This window comes from Takifugu flavidus, chromosome 6, assembly GCF_003711565.1.
Source record: "Takifugu flavidus isolate HTHZ2018 chromosome 6, ASM371156v2, whole genome shotgun sequence".
Taxonomy (NCBI): Eukaryota; Metazoa; Chordata; class Actinopteri; order Tetraodontiformes; family Tetraodontidae; genus Takifugu; species Takifugu flavidus.
In genome coordinates, this window is record NC_079525.1 from 14,658,525 (window position 1) to 14,677,201 (window position 18,677).

At 45.0% G+C, this 18,677-nt stretch overlaps 3 protein-coding genes across 4 annotated transcripts; 2 read left to right on the top strand and 1 right to left on the bottom strand.

Annotated features, from left to right (window-relative positions):
- The first annotated feature begins 180 nt into the window (after positions 1-180).
- LOC130527202 (uncharacterized) lies at positions 181-5,687 on the top strand. Of its 2 annotated transcripts, XM_057035440.1 has the most exons (6): positions 181-544; positions 1,220-1,346; positions 1,766-1,890; positions 1,984-2,050; positions 2,164-3,494; positions 3,666-5,687. In XM_057035440.1, the coding sequence occupies exons 2-6, from the start codon at positions 1,343-1,345 to the stop codon at positions 5,154-5,156; spliced, it is 3,018 nt and encodes a 1,005-aa protein (XP_056891420.1). In that variant the 5' UTR covers positions 181-544; positions 1,220-1,342; the 3' UTR covers positions 5,157-5,687. The 2 variants fall into 2 exon arrangements, with proteins under 2 accessions (XP_056891420.1, XP_056891419.1); XM_057035439.1 differs by lacking the exon at positions 1,220-1,346.
- On the bottom strand, positions 5,682-11,352 carry vwa11 (von Willebrand factor A domain containing 11). The gene is made up of 18 exons (XM_057035489.1): positions 11,170-11,352; positions 10,865-11,001; positions 10,645-10,789; positions 10,368-10,461; positions 10,022-10,150; positions 9,679-9,865; positions 9,442-9,611; positions 9,213-9,325; positions 9,016-9,132; positions 8,760-8,939; positions 8,529-8,670; positions 8,136-8,288; positions 7,896-7,988; positions 7,520-7,791; positions 7,279-7,412; positions 6,696-6,858; positions 6,314-6,607; positions 5,682-6,224 (listed from the first exon to the last, which is right to left on the bottom strand). The coding sequence occupies exons 1-18, from the start codon at positions 11,350-11,352 to the stop codon at positions 5,853-5,855; spliced, it is 3,078 nt and encodes a 1,025-aa protein (XP_056891469.1). The 3' UTR covers positions 5,682-5,852.
- Positions 11,353-11,586: 234 nt separating this feature from the next.
- On the top strand, positions 11,587-18,349 carry LOC130527217 (prostaglandin D2 receptor 2). The gene is made up of 2 exons (XM_057035476.1): positions 11,587-13,791; positions 15,676-18,349. The coding sequence occupies exon 2, from the start codon at positions 15,683-15,685 to the stop codon at positions 16,988-16,990; it is 1,308 nt and encodes a 435-aa protein (XP_056891456.1). The 5' UTR covers positions 11,587-13,791; positions 15,676-15,682; the 3' UTR covers positions 16,991-18,349.
- Positions 18,350-18,677: the final 328 nt, after the last annotated feature.

An 18,677-nucleotide genomic window follows, 5' to 3' on the forward strand; every position in this document is an offset into this window, starting at 1 on the left:
ATAAATGAATTACCTGTGACAAAATTCACTTGTGGCAGCTAAAAAAAAAGTGCAGTAAATTCGAATTCCTGCTTTTCTTGAACGATACTTTTATTTGCCCGACGCACTTTGTCCTGTTGGTGGTGATCGTGAGGTTTCAGCGCGCTTCGTAAGCTGTGGTCGGTCTCCACAGTCTCAAAGAAGAAAAACTCGACGTCTCTTGCGTCATAAAAATGTATAGTAGCCATTTTTGTCAGTTCGTCACAGTTCCAAGTGGCGTTTAAGTAGATGCACTGTTGTTCATCGTGGCCTCTGGTTAGATTAAAGGAAAACCGTTGCAAGATGTCAGCGCACGATTTTGAGGAGAAGTGCTCCTCTGTGATGGAGAGCATTCTGCAGAGTGCTATCGCAGAGACTACCAAACTTTTCGAAGCTATGGTAGATGAACTAAGAGCAGAAATGTCCAGAATCAAGGAGGAAAACGACGACCTCAGAGCCAAATGTAGTTACTTTGAATGTGCAGCAAATAACCCGTCAGAGAAGCGTCACGTTGCGGTTCAATGCGGTGAGTCGATGCCCTGTACGCACATAAAAGTGTCTTTTAACCCTATAAAATAACGCATGTGAAACTTCAGTTAGTAAAATTTAAAGCTAAACTGAACGTCACCTGCAGCGTTTATCTGCTGACACCTGCTGAATAACTGGCTATGAACCATTTCTGTGCCCTTCCTGCTCTGAATAGTAACTATTACAGTCTGTCTACCTGAGATAATCATCGTTATTGTTGTTGTCAAATCAAAAATTACACTGGTAAGAAATGGCAAGTCAGGAAATCTGACAAGCTGTCAACTTTATATATATATTAATTACAGTATTAGAATGATGCTGTGTTAATAATAAAAACATGCACTTATGTCTATTCATTGTCAGCATTAATTTTCCTAATATTCATTTCGACCTAGTAAGTATATATACTGTATATCTCCTGAGTTATGCTCCTTTACTGTATTTTAATGTTAATTATTATGGGGGTCAAATATTTTGTGAGATAGATGAAGATTGGTGTAAATTGGTGTTTGGGAGCCGCTGCTATAAATGGGATTTTATTGACTTTCAGATATCCGACTCCTCTACAATAGATGTCGACGTTAGTTTCAGAAGTTGAGGTTTTACTACATAAAACTATTTTACATGCACCGGACAAAGTGGGATAGCTTACGGGAAGATGTCCTCTCTTCAGCACTTGGAGGCGATACGCGTCTTTTTGGCGGGTTCAGGCGCCCGCGGGTTCCGGACGACATATTGCATTGAATTATAAACACCTGGAGTCGAGGGGCAGGCCGGCATTTCTCAGGACTGGAAGATGGGTAATTGTACACCATTGTTCATCTCGTACGGAAAGTACGCTTCACTTATTGCAAATAAATGCACATTCTCCCTCCTCGTCAGGTTGATTTCGAGAAGCAGACTCGAACGCCGTATGCTAACGCCGGCTTTTCCAAGTGTTTTTGTCCCGGGGTCGCGGGCACACGTGTTGTCTAGTTTCACTCCGATAAGGCATCGTAAACATGCTGGACCTTGTCTTAGTCGGACGCAGAGACGGCGGTATCAGTCCGACTAATGCGTTTACATCCACTTCAGGTGTCCATTTATTGGGGCAATAATTAGTTTACTGGAGCGTCAAGCACATGCACTGATTGTCTAACCATTCTAGTGACTTCACTCGTATCTTGACATTTGAATTTCTATCGGAACATTGACGGATTTCATGGGTTTTTATCTACAGGTATTCCTTTCTGCAACATACTGGTGAAACGGTTTCACCCATCAGTGCAACGCCATCGGGAAATCGCTTTACGAGAACACGACTATGATGCCTGTGGAAATGGCTGCATACTTGTCAGAGATGAGGTACGTCGGTACCTTCAAACAAGGGTTTTTATTTAATAAAGAAATGTTTTGTTTTTCTCATACTGTAATTAATATCCTTGTTTTGACTTGCAGTTTGGTTTGCAACAAGAGGAAGTTACCTACAGCCACAGCTGTGCAGATCTTTTATATGCAGATGCAGGTGGGGAATTAAATTGGACTTTATTATTTCTGTAGAAGCCCAACATTTTGGTATTATTTTATCAGTGTCTTGTATTGGGTTTCCTTTGTAATGTCTTTTGACGCTCTGTCTAGATACGCGCCAGGCCTCTCCATGTGAAACTGGAAGTGGAAGGCCTTCGGTCACTACCAGTGAATCACTTAAGGAGCTGCCTGAGAACGGACAATCATCCATGCTGCTGTGTCCAGTTGTGGGCAGAGCATCAATAAACAGAGAAATTGGAAGTAATCCGCAGCATCTTGCTGATAAACGGTCCGTCCAGAACCACCTGCCTCAGGGGGCAGCTATCAGTAAGGAAGAACCATGTGATGTGGCTTCTTCCCAGTTTGACCGACTCGGATGTAGTGGACCGCTACGAAACTCTGCACAAAGTGTGAACGCTCCACAACCGCCATCACTGCAGCCCTGGAAGCACCACACTTCTGTACCCCTGCAAGATGCAAGACTGTTAGTTGAAGCCATGTCTTCGCCTGTGGAAAAAGATTCCTCCTCTCATCGGGAGATGGCAGTGGATCCTGTGTGTGGTCCCAGTGCTGGTGCCCTCCAGACCACCGACGGAGCCCTTGCTCACCTGCAAACCCTACCGCTTTCTTTCAAAAGTCCCAAATCTGTTCACAGCTTTTTCATAAAGGAAGTCGCAGCGGCAAAGTCGTCTCAACAGACTGTAAAATTCACACAACCCAGTGAGACTGAATCCCACATCAGAGTGTCCAGTGCTGCCCCTGCAACTGCTCCACAGCCACTTCAGCAACATGCTTCCTCCACTTTAAGAACAACTGTGTTAACTGAAAATAAAATGGCACCCAGCCAAGAGACTGTTCTCATTCAAGAATCAGACAAATCAGTTGAAAGATTAATTTCTAGTTCAGAGGCGATAACGTGGTCTTTGGAATCACCAATTGCTCCAGATAAGGAGCCCACGGTCTCTCAAAATGGAGATAACACATCTGAGAACTCTTTCATTGATAATCCCTCTTCAAAGGTGCAAAATAAATGTTCACAGAGCTGCTTCCGTTTCAATAGGGAAGCAGGATTAAAAATATCGCCAACCTTTCATCTAAAACCCTCTGCTGTTGTCAGATTAACAAGACTTCCTTTTCTCATGTCAAACAAAGAATCAGTCTTGATCTCAGGGCTGTCTATGAGTGCAGGCTGGGACAATCGTTCTGCCCCGAAACAAGATACAGGACATCATGAGAATTCTGCTTCTGGAGCGTTACCCTGCAATGGGCGCACGCGGGCCTCCACGCCATCCAGGGAGTCGCCACCTGTGTATGAAGAGTCAGCCCAAGCCGTTAACAACACTAGTGGTCCGGCTCTGACCGGTTCACCAAATATGTCCCAAAATCACATGACAACTGTCCAGCCTGCAGAGAAGAAAACAGCTTCCAAAGACCAAGAAAAGGTAGTTCAGTTAGACTTTTTTGCACCATTAATACTCATACCAGTGTGGAGTTTTGGTGGCTTTATGACGGTTATCTTGAAAATGCGAAGAGTTTTGGCCTGGCAGTGTTTGTGGTGTGTTTGGATTACATCCTTTCGGTAAAATGCATTTTTCTCCTTTCTTTATTCGTAGAATTCTGCTTCCTGTACAGAAACCTGCAGAAGGTTCCCAAAAGACAGTTTCAAAGCCCAACTCAGGAACTGCATCAAACCCCACTTAGAAGTTCAAAGTAAGTCAAACCTACACGCAGAAACCCAGACTGAAAGCTGCACGAAACTACAGCAGGAGCAACAAAACACCGAAATGAAGATGGACATGCCAGAAATAGTTGTAGCACCTATAAAGACAAATGCAGACTTTTCTCCTATTCCAACGAGGAAATCTGGGCTTTGTCATGGTGCTTCTGAACCTGCTCCTCCCAAAGACAAGGATGATATCAGCAGCTCAAGTACTGCCAGATCAGCCTCTGCTGTTCCTTGGAGGTGTTCTTCTGATCAAGTTAGATCTTCTGTGGAAGACAACGAAAAGCAATCAGATTCCTCAAGCTCCTGTAGGGCAATGACAACACGTGGTATGAGCACGAGAACAAATGATGGAGGCGACACCCACTTTAGATCCACTATTGTGCAAACAGACGCCAACCCTGAAGATAATTCAAGCCTCGAGAAAGCCAAAAAGTCGTCTAAAAAGGCCAATGCCAAAATAGTGAAACGGCTCGAGGTTGATCGCCCCGGCAACGTGGCCGTAAAGAAAATAAGATCCAGCGGTGTGTGGATCCCCCCAGTCGTTAAAACAACGGAAAAGGACTCGGAGCATGTGTCTGGTAAAGGGACAGACTCTCCGAGAGCTCCTAAAAGATGCGTAGTTCACCCTCCGAGTGTTCCCCTCCATCCCATACCCGTCAAAGCTGCGCCCGTTGTATCGCCATTACAGCCGTTGTCCCTCATCGGCAGCCGCCTGCTGAAGAATCAGTGCGGGGAGTGCGGTCAGGTCCTCGGCAGCAGCGCCGCCCTGGAGAGCCACGTCGGCCTGCACGCAGTTCGGCCTTTTTCCTGCAGACTCTGTGGGAAATACTTCACCGATACCAAAGGCCTCAAACGGCACGACCGGGTCCACCGCAATGGAAGAATCCATGTCTGCCAGAAATGTGGGAAGGGCTTCGTCTACAGATTCAGTCTCACCAAACATCTTCAGATGGTGCACGGAAGGATCAAACCTTTTGTTTGCCAAATCTGCAGCAAGGGCTTTTTCACAAAGCTGGATGTGGAATCGCACATTCGAATTCACACGGGAGAGAAACCGTTCCAGTGCGACCTCTGCGAAAGGAAATTCATAAGGAGGGTCGACCTCAACGTGCACTTGCGGTGGCACAATGGGGAGAAGAGACACTGGTGTCCACACTGTGGGAAAGGATTCCTGGACTTTAATAACCTGAAGAGACACACGTATATTCACACAGGAGAGAAACCACATCCCTGCACACATTGCCCCAAACATTTCACACAATCCAGCCACCTAAAGAAGCACGTTAAGAATGTGCATAAAATCGCAGTTGGGCCCCAGTTTAACACGAGAAGAAAAGCTGTTAAGAGAAAAACAAACAAGTTTAAGAACAAGTTGTAATTTGTTTTTTTGTGCCTATTTCACAAGTATATTTATTTGTATTGTATTTAAGAGATATTTTGGCCACGCTAAAATCTACAGTTCTAAAGTTTTGGGCATTAAAAAAAGATGCATGCAGGAAATATACAGATATATGCGAGTTTTTCATTTGTCATGTGAAAAACTGTCTTTTGTTTCCTTTGGTCTTCAAAAGACAAAATAATGAGCTGTTCTGCAGAACTCCTACTGCTACTATACATTGGTAGAACAATGTATGTTGGAGAAGGTTGCTTTTCTACTCCCTCCTGTTATCTAAATAAAGCATTTATTTCATATAAAGACTGTGAATCACAACTAGACCAGACTGTAATATTATCGCCAATGGCAATGGGCCTTGAATGTTTATTCGCACTCGGTGTTCAAGATTGATTTAATTCCGTTGAAAGTTGAACTGTTCTTGAGTCATTCGCGACAGCAGGCCGGAGCATTAAGCAATGCACCGTTAAATTTTGTCTTTCATAAAAGCAGCCCAATAAAAACACACAATCATAATCGCAGATTTTTATGTTTTATTAAATTCAATTTGGGGCAGTAAAACTCCTGCAAACGTGAGAAAACAACTTCATCATTTAATCTGAGGCCACTTCACAAAGACCTCGTTTGCTAAATTGCAGCTTTTAGTTAGTTAAAACCGAATGTGCCATTACTGCCAGGTCTTCAGAGCATTGCCGTGAGGGCAGCTGCCAGTAACAACCACACCGACAGTGTCAGGGGACCGGCAGAGGACACGATCGAGTAGTAGCACCTGCCCTCGTTGCCTGCTTTATCTACAGCGCGGAAGTCCACCACCTGAGCGCAGCAGGTCGCGTTGTAGCTGACCTCAGTCACAGGACTATTAAGGGAAGAGTAGATGAGAATTCCATCACCGTGATGCAGGGAAATTCCCTTCAAGCCCGTTCCATTTCCATCAGTAAGGTTAACAACCAGTTCCCATTTGTGATCTCTGCAGTACGTCAGATCATTGGGGCATTTGCCACCATCCACCGCCAGTCGGACCAGCTGACACTGAGGTGGATCAAAATCTTTGACCTACAGAAGAAGAAAAAGGAGAGTGCAAGTCTAGGTAAAAGCCAGGGTCAGGGCGGCAGTGTGGAAGAACAAAGGTGGGCGTAACTTACGATGGAATGATAGCACTTGCCCACGTTGCCAACTTTATCTAAAGCTACAAACTCTGCAGTCTGCGAGCAACAGGAGGCTTCGTATTTGGCCTGGACCAGAGGATCACTGAGAGAGGTGTATGTGAGGTTTCCATTGCCCTGACGCAGGGAGATCTGGTCTATCCCGGTGCCGTTGTTATCAGTGAGGTTGGCTGTGAAGTGCCACTTGAACGGTCCACACTTGGACACGTCATCAGGGCAGTCGCCAGCCATCACGTCGTACACGTTGCACAATGGAGCGACAAAGTCTGTAATCTGCACGGAGAACAGGTGAGGCAGTTATCAAAGAGCATTTGGAACGGCCACGTTACCAAGGTAAAGTCAAATGAAATGAGCTGGATACCTTTTCAACAACGGAGAGTCTCAAAACGACATAGTTTGAGTCGGCGCCAACACTGGACGACTTCACATCTATAGTCAGGGTGACATCAGTTCCCGATGGTGTCGTGGGAGGTGGAGTGATGGACAGGTTAGCTTTAGTGGGTTCTCCGGCTTTCACCGTTAGGCTATAGAGAGAGACACAATTATTGCTAAAATAAGGACAATAACATGATATTCCATTAAGGTGACAGATAATATTGGCAAATTCTATATCGTTAAAGTTTTGGTAAGTTTTGTCGGTCAGTGTCGTGGGTGGCGAACGCCTCAAAGTAGTGGTTCGAGAACAATGGTTGCGTAATTTGTCAGTAATATGCTGGGTTAATTGTATGGAAGTGGACTGCTGGCCAGGATCAATAAACACTGGGCCACAATGCAATTTCATGAGAAGGGAATGGTTAAAAAACCTTTTATGTTCTCCAAGAGCAAAATTCCAAAACTAAATACTCTTTTGAAGAAAATACGCAATGCGGACTTATAGACTGGGCCTTATCCTGGTGTGGTAGCCCTTTCAAATGTCGTCAGTATGTCTGTGCTGTTCTGCTCACCTCATGGGGTAGATCATGGGGAAGTTTTTGTCGTTGTTGGCAGTAATGCCGTATGTACCGTTGGTGCCTTCAGTTGTGATGCTAAAGGGAAGTATTAAGGTTTTTCCTGGCTCCACAGTGCTGCTTACCACAGCCTCAAAACAGGAAAGGAAGAGCCGTCAGAGTGCTTAGACAGTGACACAATTACCTATATTAAATTGATGTCAATTAGTAAATTAGAATCACTTGTAAGTTCTCTCACCTTGATGTTCACTTTGGAGACGGACATTTGGGTGGTCGACTGCCTCTGAAATTCGCTCTTCGTCTCTTCGTCGGTTCCTTTTACCAGGATCACAAACTCACCATCCGGGACCGCGTCTACCTCCACCAAGATGTCTCCGCTGTCCTTCTCAGTAATTATGCTGTTGCTAACGATCTCAGGACTAGACACAGTTACCAGGCCAACTTCTTTTATATTCAGTGAGGTCGGACCTTTCGTGCCCATGACTGAGAGCATCAGCAAGGCTGGCTGGCCTGGTTCAAACAGAGAAAGATGGGTAAAGAATATAAAATGGGTCATCTATTGGTTCATCTATTATTATTATTAAGGATCTCTGAAAGGATCAGTATCGGTGTACCTGCTTGTGGACGCCCACTAACCACAGCGTAACCTGGGTGAGGTCCCTCGAAGCGTTCCACAAAGTCATAGATAAAGGTAATTGTACTCTGGCCTGTCAACACAATTGCAATCAGTCTGAAAAGTGATAACGTGAGCTTGTAAACTTGTCTTGAGCTGAAATGAATAATTCAGTTATCTACCACTGGTTATCGATCTGCTTATTACATGCAATGCCACGCGGATATCAGTGATGTCTGACCTGTGACTTTAAGTGTGTATGGCTGTGTGGACTTGATGTTTATCGTCCACATTCCGGCCTTCTTGTCAGGGTTAAGACGAATTCTCTGTAAGTTCCCTACTGTCCTTACGGTCCCCAGTTCTCCAGTCGCTTCGTTTTGGGTCTGGTTCACACCTGGAATTTCGTAGCATGTTTTTACATTTTTTACAGTGACCTTCTGCATAGAAAAAGAGACCTAAAATAATGTAATCATTTGCCCTACAGCCATTGTAATTTTTCCATCAAGAGTGGATTATGGACCCGGGAATTACAAGGGTTCAGGTCTGCATTTTTGGCCAGGGAAAACCAGGTTCGACAATGGCTTAAATGTGTCAGATCTAGGTCCAGGTTCCTGGTTTGCTGGTAATTCTGTACCCGATGGGTTGGTCAGTGTGAAAGTAGGTGTAGCTCTAGGTGCTCCTGTGATGTATATCGTGATGTTTTGCAGGGATTCATCCAACACAAACGGGAAGGTTTCCTCATTCCCAGGGCTCCTTGCCCGCTGCAGAACAGTCACCTAACAGAACAAGACAATAAGAGCAAAATGGACCCCGTGCTTGATTTAGAATGGCCACATTTTGAAGAGTTTTTATAGGCCAGTCGTACCAGAGCTGAAGTTGACGTGTCAAGGATGACGTCTGTAGCCTGAGGCAACTGATTCTTTGTCACCTGGATGGCCTGGCCTCCTGAGGCCAAAGCCAGATCTTTATAGTCTTGAAAAGAACCAGCTCTGAGGGAACGCCGGCGCCTTGCACCAGCACCAGCACCAGTCATCAAGAATGTCACCTGTGAGATTGATTCACGTAAAGATGATTTTGCCAACCCTTTATCTAAAGTAAAGTTTGTAAATATCATCATTTACTGTGGACTTGGTGCTCCTGATGAGTGCAGCAATAGTGTCCTTGAGGTGGATGTCTTTGGCTGTAGCGTCAGTAAAAACGTAGATGTTGGAAGAGGCAGGGGCTCCGGTGAGTGCCAGCTGGAGGAATAATTATATGATTCATTTAAATAATTAACCTCAACAATATTTCTGTCCTGTAAGCAGCCAGTCAGCCGTACCTGAAGTCCCGACAGGCACAACTCAGGGATATCACCACCTCCGAATGGGTAAAGTGAAGAGACTTCCTTTTTCATTTTGTCAGGGTCAGTTGTCCTTACCATGGGACCAAAGCCTGCATAGAAGGTTAAAAAAAATCAGCCTTCTCAGGGAGAAAATCACCTTTCCTCTTAACAAATCCAACAGTGAAAGAATGTATTGTTTGAACTATCTTAGGAGAATAAACCTTACTGGGGTCATTGAAGGGCACCAGAATGTACTCTGACGGCTCGTCCTGTGTTCCTTTCTTGCTGTCAATGATCTCATAAACGAGTTTCCGGGCTTCAGCAATGTCATCACTCATACTACCAGTGGTGTCGATCACAAAGCACACGACGGAGGAGCGAGCGATCCCCATCATTCTGTAGGAAAGAGCAAAAATCCCGTGTTGCTTTTAGCTCAAATGTTTATCACATTTGAGCATCATACCGCAGGAAGTCTTTGTCCCCAGCAGCCGCACGAATGTCCTCCAGTAGCTCAAGGCTAGCAAACGTAGCAACATTAACAGCTTGACGGTGGAGGCCGGAATTGTGCGCGTGTGGTACATCTTTGTTGATGCCTCCACGAGGAATTTCTGCGCTGGTCAGGTCACTGGCTCCTCCATGGCTGCATTTACCTGGGCCAGGCCACAAGACAGATCAGATCAGACATTTGTGGTGTGACAACATGTTTTTGTAGGAATTATGCACAGTTTTCATATTCATTAGTGATTTTGTCTACTTGAGGTCAACTCACTGCTGATGGTTGCTGTGAGCTACATTTGTTTAGGTACCTTTGGGCTTGGCATTAGAGAAGATTCCCATGTAGCCTGATGTAAGTTTCTTCTGCTGCAGGATTTCATAAAGGATGGGATTTGGGCAGGTTCCACTCTCACAATCACTGCAGGTGGGAGTGTTGACCTCTGCACGAGCAGAATGTCAGAAGGATGCATTACGAGTAACGAATATTCAACCATCCTGTAAACACATGCGTGCCATTCGTCCTCATGTTCCTTGGTCCAGAGAGATGTTGCAGTTGGATTTTTTTTACACCATTTCCTTATATGTGTCTTGTGAAATCCATAACATTTTGCTCATCCCAGAGCAACAGTCTTTGTACCGTATATGATAAAGCCACACCTGCCACGTTTTCCAGGGGGAGATCTGCCCGTAGGAGGTTGCTGAATGGCTCGACGTTTCCCAGTTCCACCCAGTTACTGTGGCTGTAGAAGTCCTGTAGCGTGTGGGGAACCAGAAAAGATGTGTTGTTCACAGATATATTCACTTTATTCTTTCCTTTATTGTGATCCTGTTGATTATAACATAGCTTCGCATTGTCCCAACTCATTTGAACATTAGTTTGATCGCTTTTTGACCAAACTGTTGTCTGTAAACTGCTCCATTTGCACCCCCTCACCTGCAGTACATGAAGAATTCTGCCCAGCGTTTCTCTGGCGGCCTTGAAGTTCTCCAAACGAATGTTAGATTTAATAGTTGCCAGGCCCTCGATGATTAGGGCGCGGCCTTCCAGGAAGGACTCTGAATTAAAATGGTGTGGAGCGCTGCAAGAGTTTGGTAATAAATAAATAATAATAATTTTAAAAAAAGATAAGGATTTTCTAAAATGTGCATCCTACCTATTGACAAAGTCGCGGTCCACCAATCCATTTTGAATGTAGATTTCCTGTAGGGCCGCATGAAACTTGGCACCAGACACTTCACCTGTTGCCGTTGGGCCCAGACAGGCCTTGACCAGCTCCTCAGGTGAGCTGCCCTGTTGGCAAGAGGCAGCCCTTACATGTTTGGTTTAAAACCATAAAATTCTTGTTATTACTGTGTAAAAAGTTGATTACTCCAAATCTGCAAAAGGTTGGTCATATTTGTGGGCCATAAAACTTTATCGCGACAGTGTGACTGTGCTTGTTGTCGCTGCCCATCCTACCGTGGGTTCGAACTCATGACCTGCTGCATTAGCAACTGCCTTGCAGGCCTCTGTCACTTTCTGCAATAGCGCGTTTCCCGTAATGGTGACGTGTGTGGCCGTTCCACCCCCAATGGGTACAAAGGCCAGCGTGGGATTTGTTAGGGCCAAAACCAGCAGGGCCGTCCCCAGTACGAAAACCATGATGGAGCTACATGGACAGAAAATTTACACGAGTCATTATTACCAATCATTCATAATATAGGGATAGGGAAGATGCTAGGATGATTCAAAACAATTTTTACAGGCATGAAATAGTTTCATTTGGTGGAATAACTAGAGGTTTGTTTTCTAATGTATCCATTTTAGCAGTTTGAGAACTAAAATGTTGGTACAACTCCCACCTCATTTAAAAGTCAGCTCAATTCCCATCTCTTTTTTGTGTTTCTCGTGTGCACCTATGTAAAATTGCCCTTCGGTATTAATTTAGCACTAAATGCATTTAATTTACTATTAATCTTGTTCAGAATTGTGTTTGTTTTATACTGCCCTGATGACTTTGTTCAGCCAAGCATTAAAAACGACATCACGTATGGGTAAAATTATTATAAATTCAGTCTTCCTACCTTGGTATCAGGGCTCTGAGGAGTCCAGTGGTGGCTGCAGGGGTCCAATGTGCAGTCCCTCGGCTGAAACAGTTATATCTATTATCATCCATGAATGGGAGGAGAATCACTAAGGAGTTCCCCAGGGTGTGTTTGGGTATGAATGATTTAACAACCTTATAACGTCTATAGATTATGACTTTACTCGAAACTACTATAAACTACCGGTATTGTTGAATAAAAGATTTCAATCTACATTTTATTGATGAATGTAAACACTGGTGTCATATAATCAAATGTATTCATTTATCCCTTAAAAAGGCCAAGTTCTGAAGAGGTTTTACTGCACACAATCACTAAATCAAAGGTGAGGTGAGTTCATCACCTCAGCTGATGTAAGGACCGAAGGTCAGCGATGTCATGTTTTACCATGAAATTCTTCTTTTTTTTTCATTTATACTTTTCATCTCATTACTATTGTTCTGTGTGGTGACCTGATCATGGAGCATAGCCATGTGGATTACTGATTTTTTTATTTTTTTTGGAAAAAACTTAACTTAAAAGATACACACAAGATCAGATAGTCAAGTCAACTTTATTGTAAAACTCGCCTATAGAGGAACAGAAAAAGTAGTTCTCTAAAGTACGCAAAGCTTTGGTGACTCTGTTCTAGCACATTCCAGGAGGGAGTGGTAGAAAGTGGGAGGGATAGAAGAGAATATTGCTTCTTTTTCTTCTGCACGAAATATTGAAATATTGCTTCACTCTATTTGGGGAATCCGTTTATCAAGGAAGGACGTAAATCATCTGACGATCCTTATCATTCTCAGTATTTTGAAATGTTGGTAGAATCACTTCTTTAATATCCACTAACCAGCCATTTTATTAGCTCCACCAAAAGATCAGATCTTCAGAAGCAAAGTTCCCGTTCATCACATCCCAAAGGTCCTCTATTGGATCTAGATCTGGTGAGGGTGGAGGCGTACAGTGAACTCCAGAGACCAGTTTGAGGTGTTCTGATCCAGTTCTGAGCTTTGTGACGTGGCGCATTATCCTGCTGGACGTAGCGGTCAGGAGATGAGTCTACTGTGGTCATAAAGAGCTGGACATGGTCACCAACAATGCTCAATATTTCAGTGATGCTCACAAAAGTGTGCGCGTGTGGTACATGACCCCCCTGCCCAACCGGTCCAAATATCCTTTTTGTTCTGTCTTTTGCTCCTGAGCAGGTTTACAGAGGCCTGCACCTGCCCAAGAAACAGAAAACCACCACAACACCTGACGGCTCACTGTGGATCTTTGCCCATGTTGAAGTAACGTTGAATTTTAATCCGTTATTCCTATTGCATGTCAATGTAGAGTAATCTAGTCTGGCATACATTCAATTTCAGGAGGGTTTATTGCCTTTGTAATATAATGGCAGCTTCTTACAGTTCAAACCATATATATATGCTGTATATATGCTTATAACATTCTAATCTTATCTGTATTTATTTTTTCTGTCTCTTTACTCTGCATACGCTGCTACTATAATTCAATTTTCCCACGGGGATGAATAAAGTTCATCTTAATCTTAATCTTAATCTTAAACCCCAATAAAATTTAGCAACTTTATTACCATTTTATTGTCGTAACTGATCAGATAGGGAAAAGTCTCATGTGGATTTTCATTGGAACCATTTCACTCAATGATTTCATGATTTCCTCTGGACCTATTTCCTTCAGCACTAACATCCTTCCGGGGTCTTCTGCACCTCACAAGTGTTCTCGGTGATGTAGAACACTAAATACCCGTCTGAACTGAAGTTTCAGCCACACATGACCCCCTCCGACCACCCACCCATCCAAAAACTTCTATACAGGGTGTGAAAAGAGTTACCTGTGTGCTTTGGGAAGAGTGGGTGGAGGGAGGGTAGAGCGGGTGTCTTAAAAGCTGCTGCAGGCTGCAGGTGTCAGACATACAGCAGAAGGAAGAGGAAGGAGAGCAGTGAACAAGTGTGTCTTCATCTCTGATCTGTGGGAGCATCTCAACATCTTTGTGAGTATTACCAAAACCTGAAGGTTAGGAAGATGTTCCTTTTAGTGATGCTCTATTGAAATTGAGCCCATCTGTATGAATTCAATGAATACCTGAGTCGGGCATGTTTTCCTATGTGACTGCAACGCGGGGTTCATTTGGTAGCATCAATGTATCCTTGTTGGATGTTAAATGCAGCAAATGTTCCCTGGAACAGAGCGCGTGTTCAGGTTTCCAGGCGTGAACGCAGCCTTCACACCAGAACAGTTAAACTCGCGCTCAGACATAAAAACAGGTGACTTGTGAAAGGAGTCAGCACTCGCTGATGTCATAGTCTTCATTAATCATTTGTGCCAAGTTCATGTGCAGACAGGGTGTTTCCATCCCATCATCCCAGTGGTGAGAAGTCCACATGAGTCCTGGCTGGAGTGGAAAAATAAGCAACAACACTTGTGGCATGTGAGAATTAGCAAGAAGACGTAAATCATGGATATAAATCATATTTTCTTATCTCCAAGGTAGTTTTCTCTGTCAACTGGACTGGGTTTCTTCTCTTGAAGACGTTTCGCCTTCTATCCAGAAGGCTTCTTCAGTTCTGAAATCGCTGGGGAGAGAGCTTGAAAATATATATATATTTCAGAACTGAAGAACCCTTCCGGATAGAAGGCGAAACGTCTTCAAGAGAAGAAACCCAGTCCAGTTGACAGAGAAAACTACCTTGGATATAATGACCTGGATGACTGAGAATTTACACAGACATATTTTCTTATCATTTCTGATGCCGGAGGTCAAAATGGAAAATTGAGGATTGGACTCAATTCTGATGTTTTACCACCGTGGGACTGTCTCGAGTTGCCCCTCTTCGTGCAGACTTCATTGCGAAAGAAATGGAAGGATGTGTCTTTGTGGTAGATGATTCGGCCTTGAGAAATAACAGAAATAACAGTCTCCTCTGAGAACCACAAACACAACAGCAGCTTCCCACAGCCGACAGCAGCATGTAGAAACACGCACGAATGCACAGCTTCTTACACAGATGTTCTCTCAGCAGGAGATGTTCTGGGATTGGTTGGGATAACTTTGACTCATCGCTGGGCTGCAACTTTTCAAATATGTAGACATACACAGAAATTAACATCTTTCTCCATTTATTTTGGAGATTATCTTCCTCCTTATCAGAACTGTTCCAGTTCCTGTTCACACAGCAAGTCTAGATAAAATGATGTGGTTAGATAACAGGAACGAATTATAGCATGGGTTTTAATGTTGAGAAATGGCAACATTAAAACGCACGCTATAATCTGTATCTCTCGGTATATTTTCCTTGGAGACAAAACGGACATGAATTTCTTGCTAACATCGGTACTTTTGAGGGCAGTGGCGGCCCTGGCTTGTTTTACACCCTGGGTGAGCGTCCCAGTCTTTTCTTCATGTTACTTTGGCGCCACATAGCATTAAAAATTCCACTAACCATAAGGGTGAAATTAATTACCAGTTATTATTATCATGCCTCAAATTCCAATTCGAGCTGACCTGCGTGTCAACAGAATAAAGAGCGCGCTGTCTCACATAACTTGTTTGAGGGTTACGATGCAATGACACCTTTCTACACACCCTCTGTTCGCACGGTTTTCACGAACAGTATGTGCTTTACACACACACACACACACACACACACACTCACACACAGAAACCTGAGAACAGACTCGAACCACTGAAGTGAAATGCAGAACTAGTCGAGGGAGTGTTTGTCACGATGATTATTTGGGGGCCGCCATGAGTGTGTAAGTGTGGCCTCTTTGATTCCCTCTCGGAGCTGGGCCAATGAGCTCTCCCCTTTTTCCTGCCTGTTCTCTGCGGCCCTATCAAAGAGCCATCTTTAGCTTCCCCTCTGTCTTCTTCCAGGGCACTGATGTGGAATGAAAGTCTCCCGCCAGCGGCCTCTGACAGCCAGCTGTTCTGCCCCTTGCTGCAGCAAATGAGGAAGCCGAGCAACAGCACCAAAGCCAACACTGGGCTCATTTGCATCCATGGCCTGGTCTCAGGTCTGGGGATCTTGGAGAACGCCCTGATTCTGTGGGTGGTGGGCTTCCGGCTGCGGCGCCGTACCGTCGCCTCTGTGTGGGTCCTCAACCTGGCGTTGTCTGATTTGCTGTCCACTCTGACGCTGCCTCTTTTCACCTTCTACCTTAAGTCCTCCAGTAGCTGGGAACTGGGTAACCCACTGTGCAAGATCCAGGCCTCCATATTTTTCTTAAACATGTTTGTGTCGGCCTTCCTACTGGCGACCATTTCCCTGGATCGCTGTTTTCTGATCACCAAACCAGTGTGGAGCCAGAACCACCGCTCGGTGGCTGGAGCATGGAAGCTGTGTGGGCTGGGGTGGCTGTGGGCAGCTGCTAATACGCTTCCTTATTTTTTCTTTCGCTCTGTCACTGAGAAATTGGACGGGAGAAAACTTTGCTACCACAATTTTGCCTTGTATTCGTCATCTCCGGAGAGTCTGGATGGACACTGCAAGCTGTGGGAGGCAGGAACAGCCATATCCAAATTACTGCTGGCATTTCTGTTCCCTTTGGTAATCATTGCAGCCAGCTACATCCAAATCAGTCTTACCCTCAAGACCAGGCACAAACAGAGGAAGAACAGTGCCACCAGGAGCATCACAGGACAGACGGACGCCACCACACAAAACAAGAAGTTCTACGTCCGGTGTCTGTCATCACGGTGTCTGCCAGCCGCTACTTCGCCGTCTACTGGCTGTAATCAGAGCAGTCAGCTTTCGCAGAGCTTCACCAAGATGGTGACATTTGTGGTCGCAGCATTTGTGCTGTGCTGGGCCCCCTACCACATCTTCTGCATCATCGAAGTGGCCGTCGCTTACCAGCCCCGATATTTCAGGCTGGTGGAGGCGGGGTTGCAAATCGCTACCACAGCTGCCTTCTTAAATCCAGTGTTGAACCCCATCCTGTACGTTTTCAGCTGCCCCAGCTTCTGCAAGAGAATCCAGCAAAGCGTGGGATCCGTTTTTGATGTGGTCTTGGAGGAGAGAGGGGGTCTGCTGACATCTCGTCGGAATTCAAGGACACCTGCTTCGAGGCAGCGCGTTGGGGATGCAACCGCAGGAACGCTGGGATCAAGGGGCTTGGTTTACACCCTGAGTGAAGGAGAGGAATTGAAAAAGGAAAGCTTAAAAAGACAAGATATTAATTCAACATAAAGCTGAAAAAATCCTGTTACCCAATGTAAGATTGCGCATTTATTCAACAGTATTTCTTTCCTGCCCAGTAAAATGTTACATATCTTTATAGGAATGCAATTTATATGGTAACAAAAGTTCTTTAATTTCTGCCTTTTTCTTTCTGTATAACTTTGTTTATGCCTTTAATCTCAGTTTTCTTTATTTAGTCATTTTTTTGTTCCCTTCTTGTTTTATATTTACATTTTTGGATTTAATGTTAAAAGGGGGGTTGAAGAGCAGACAACTGTTGGACCTGAGGGTAGCTATGATGCCGTAAGCACTCTGGCCACCAGGGGGCGCTGGAGGGTCATTTACATTTGCAAGTGTTAGCTGTGTTTGGGATTTTCCAACTCTAATCCAAGAGCGAGTTGAACCGAAAACCTTCTCGTCAGTGATTGGTTTTGATCACGTCCAACGTTTTTCATAAATTCGGCTGGACACGCGCGTGCGCGTGCACATGCACGCACCTAGCTGGAGGTGTAATGTAGGTCACAGAAGTGAAGGATTATGGTGGAGGTAATTGTAATTTCAGAGAATGAAGACTCCAAATATAAAGACAGAGCAGGATTAAAAACGACCCTCCACTTTTCCCTCAACCGTTCAGCAGATTATTTCTCTCTATCTCTCTTTCTCTCATTCTTTCTCCCTCATTATGCTCTGTTAGAAAAATACAGCCTGACTAGAGGAGAACGTTCTCCACCCTCAAAACAAATGTTTTCACCTAAAAAAAGACAATAATCTCAGGGAACCATGAATGCTAATGTGTGGCTCAGAGTCAGACGTCTGTGGAGGCAGCTCTCAGAGATCGTGGATTGGGAAGAAGACCCACTGACAGGACCAGTGGGTCTTCTTCTACTCTCAGTGTTCATTTCCATGCCTACATATGATCTACGTTCCACAAGGTTCCGTACTTGGACCAGCCCTTTTCACTTTATATACAAATCAAAACAGTCTCTAGAAGTTCCTCTTTCACTCTCCAAACACTGAGAGATCAGAACACTTTGACCCAACATGGTGCTGAAAAGCAGCCAGAGTTCTGATAAGTATTGACAAAAGAGATCACACTCTTCTTCTGACCTACCAGGTCATCAGAGGCCCAGCTCCATCCTACCTGGAGGAGCTCATAGCACCTTATAATCCCAATAGACCGCTCCGTTCTCAGAATGCTGGTCTACTTGAGGTCCCCAGAGTCTCTAACCGTAGAATGGGGGGCCGAGCATTTAGCTACCAGGCCCCCCTGCTGAGGGACCAGCTCCCTGTCCAGGTACGGGAGGCTGACTCCATCTCTACTCTCAGATCAGACTTCAGACCTTCCTGTTTGAGACAGCTGATAGTCAGTAATTCACAATTAGTGGGTGCAGAGTTCCTCACCCTGCTGGTTCATAGTCTCCCCCCCCCTCCCCTCCCCTCCCCTCCTCTCCTCTCCTCTCCTCTCCTCTCCTCTCCTCCTCTCCCCTCCCCTCCTCTCCTCTCCTCTCCTCTCCTCTCCTCTCCTCTCCTCTCCTCTCCTCTCCTTTCCCTCCTCTCCCCTCCCCTCTCCTCTCCCTCTCCCCTCCTCTCCTCTCCCTCTCCCCTCCTCTCTCTCCCCTCCCCTCTCCTCCCCTCCCCTCCTCCTCTCCTCCCCTCTCCTCTCCTCTCCTCTCCTCTCCTCTCCTCTCCTCTCCCC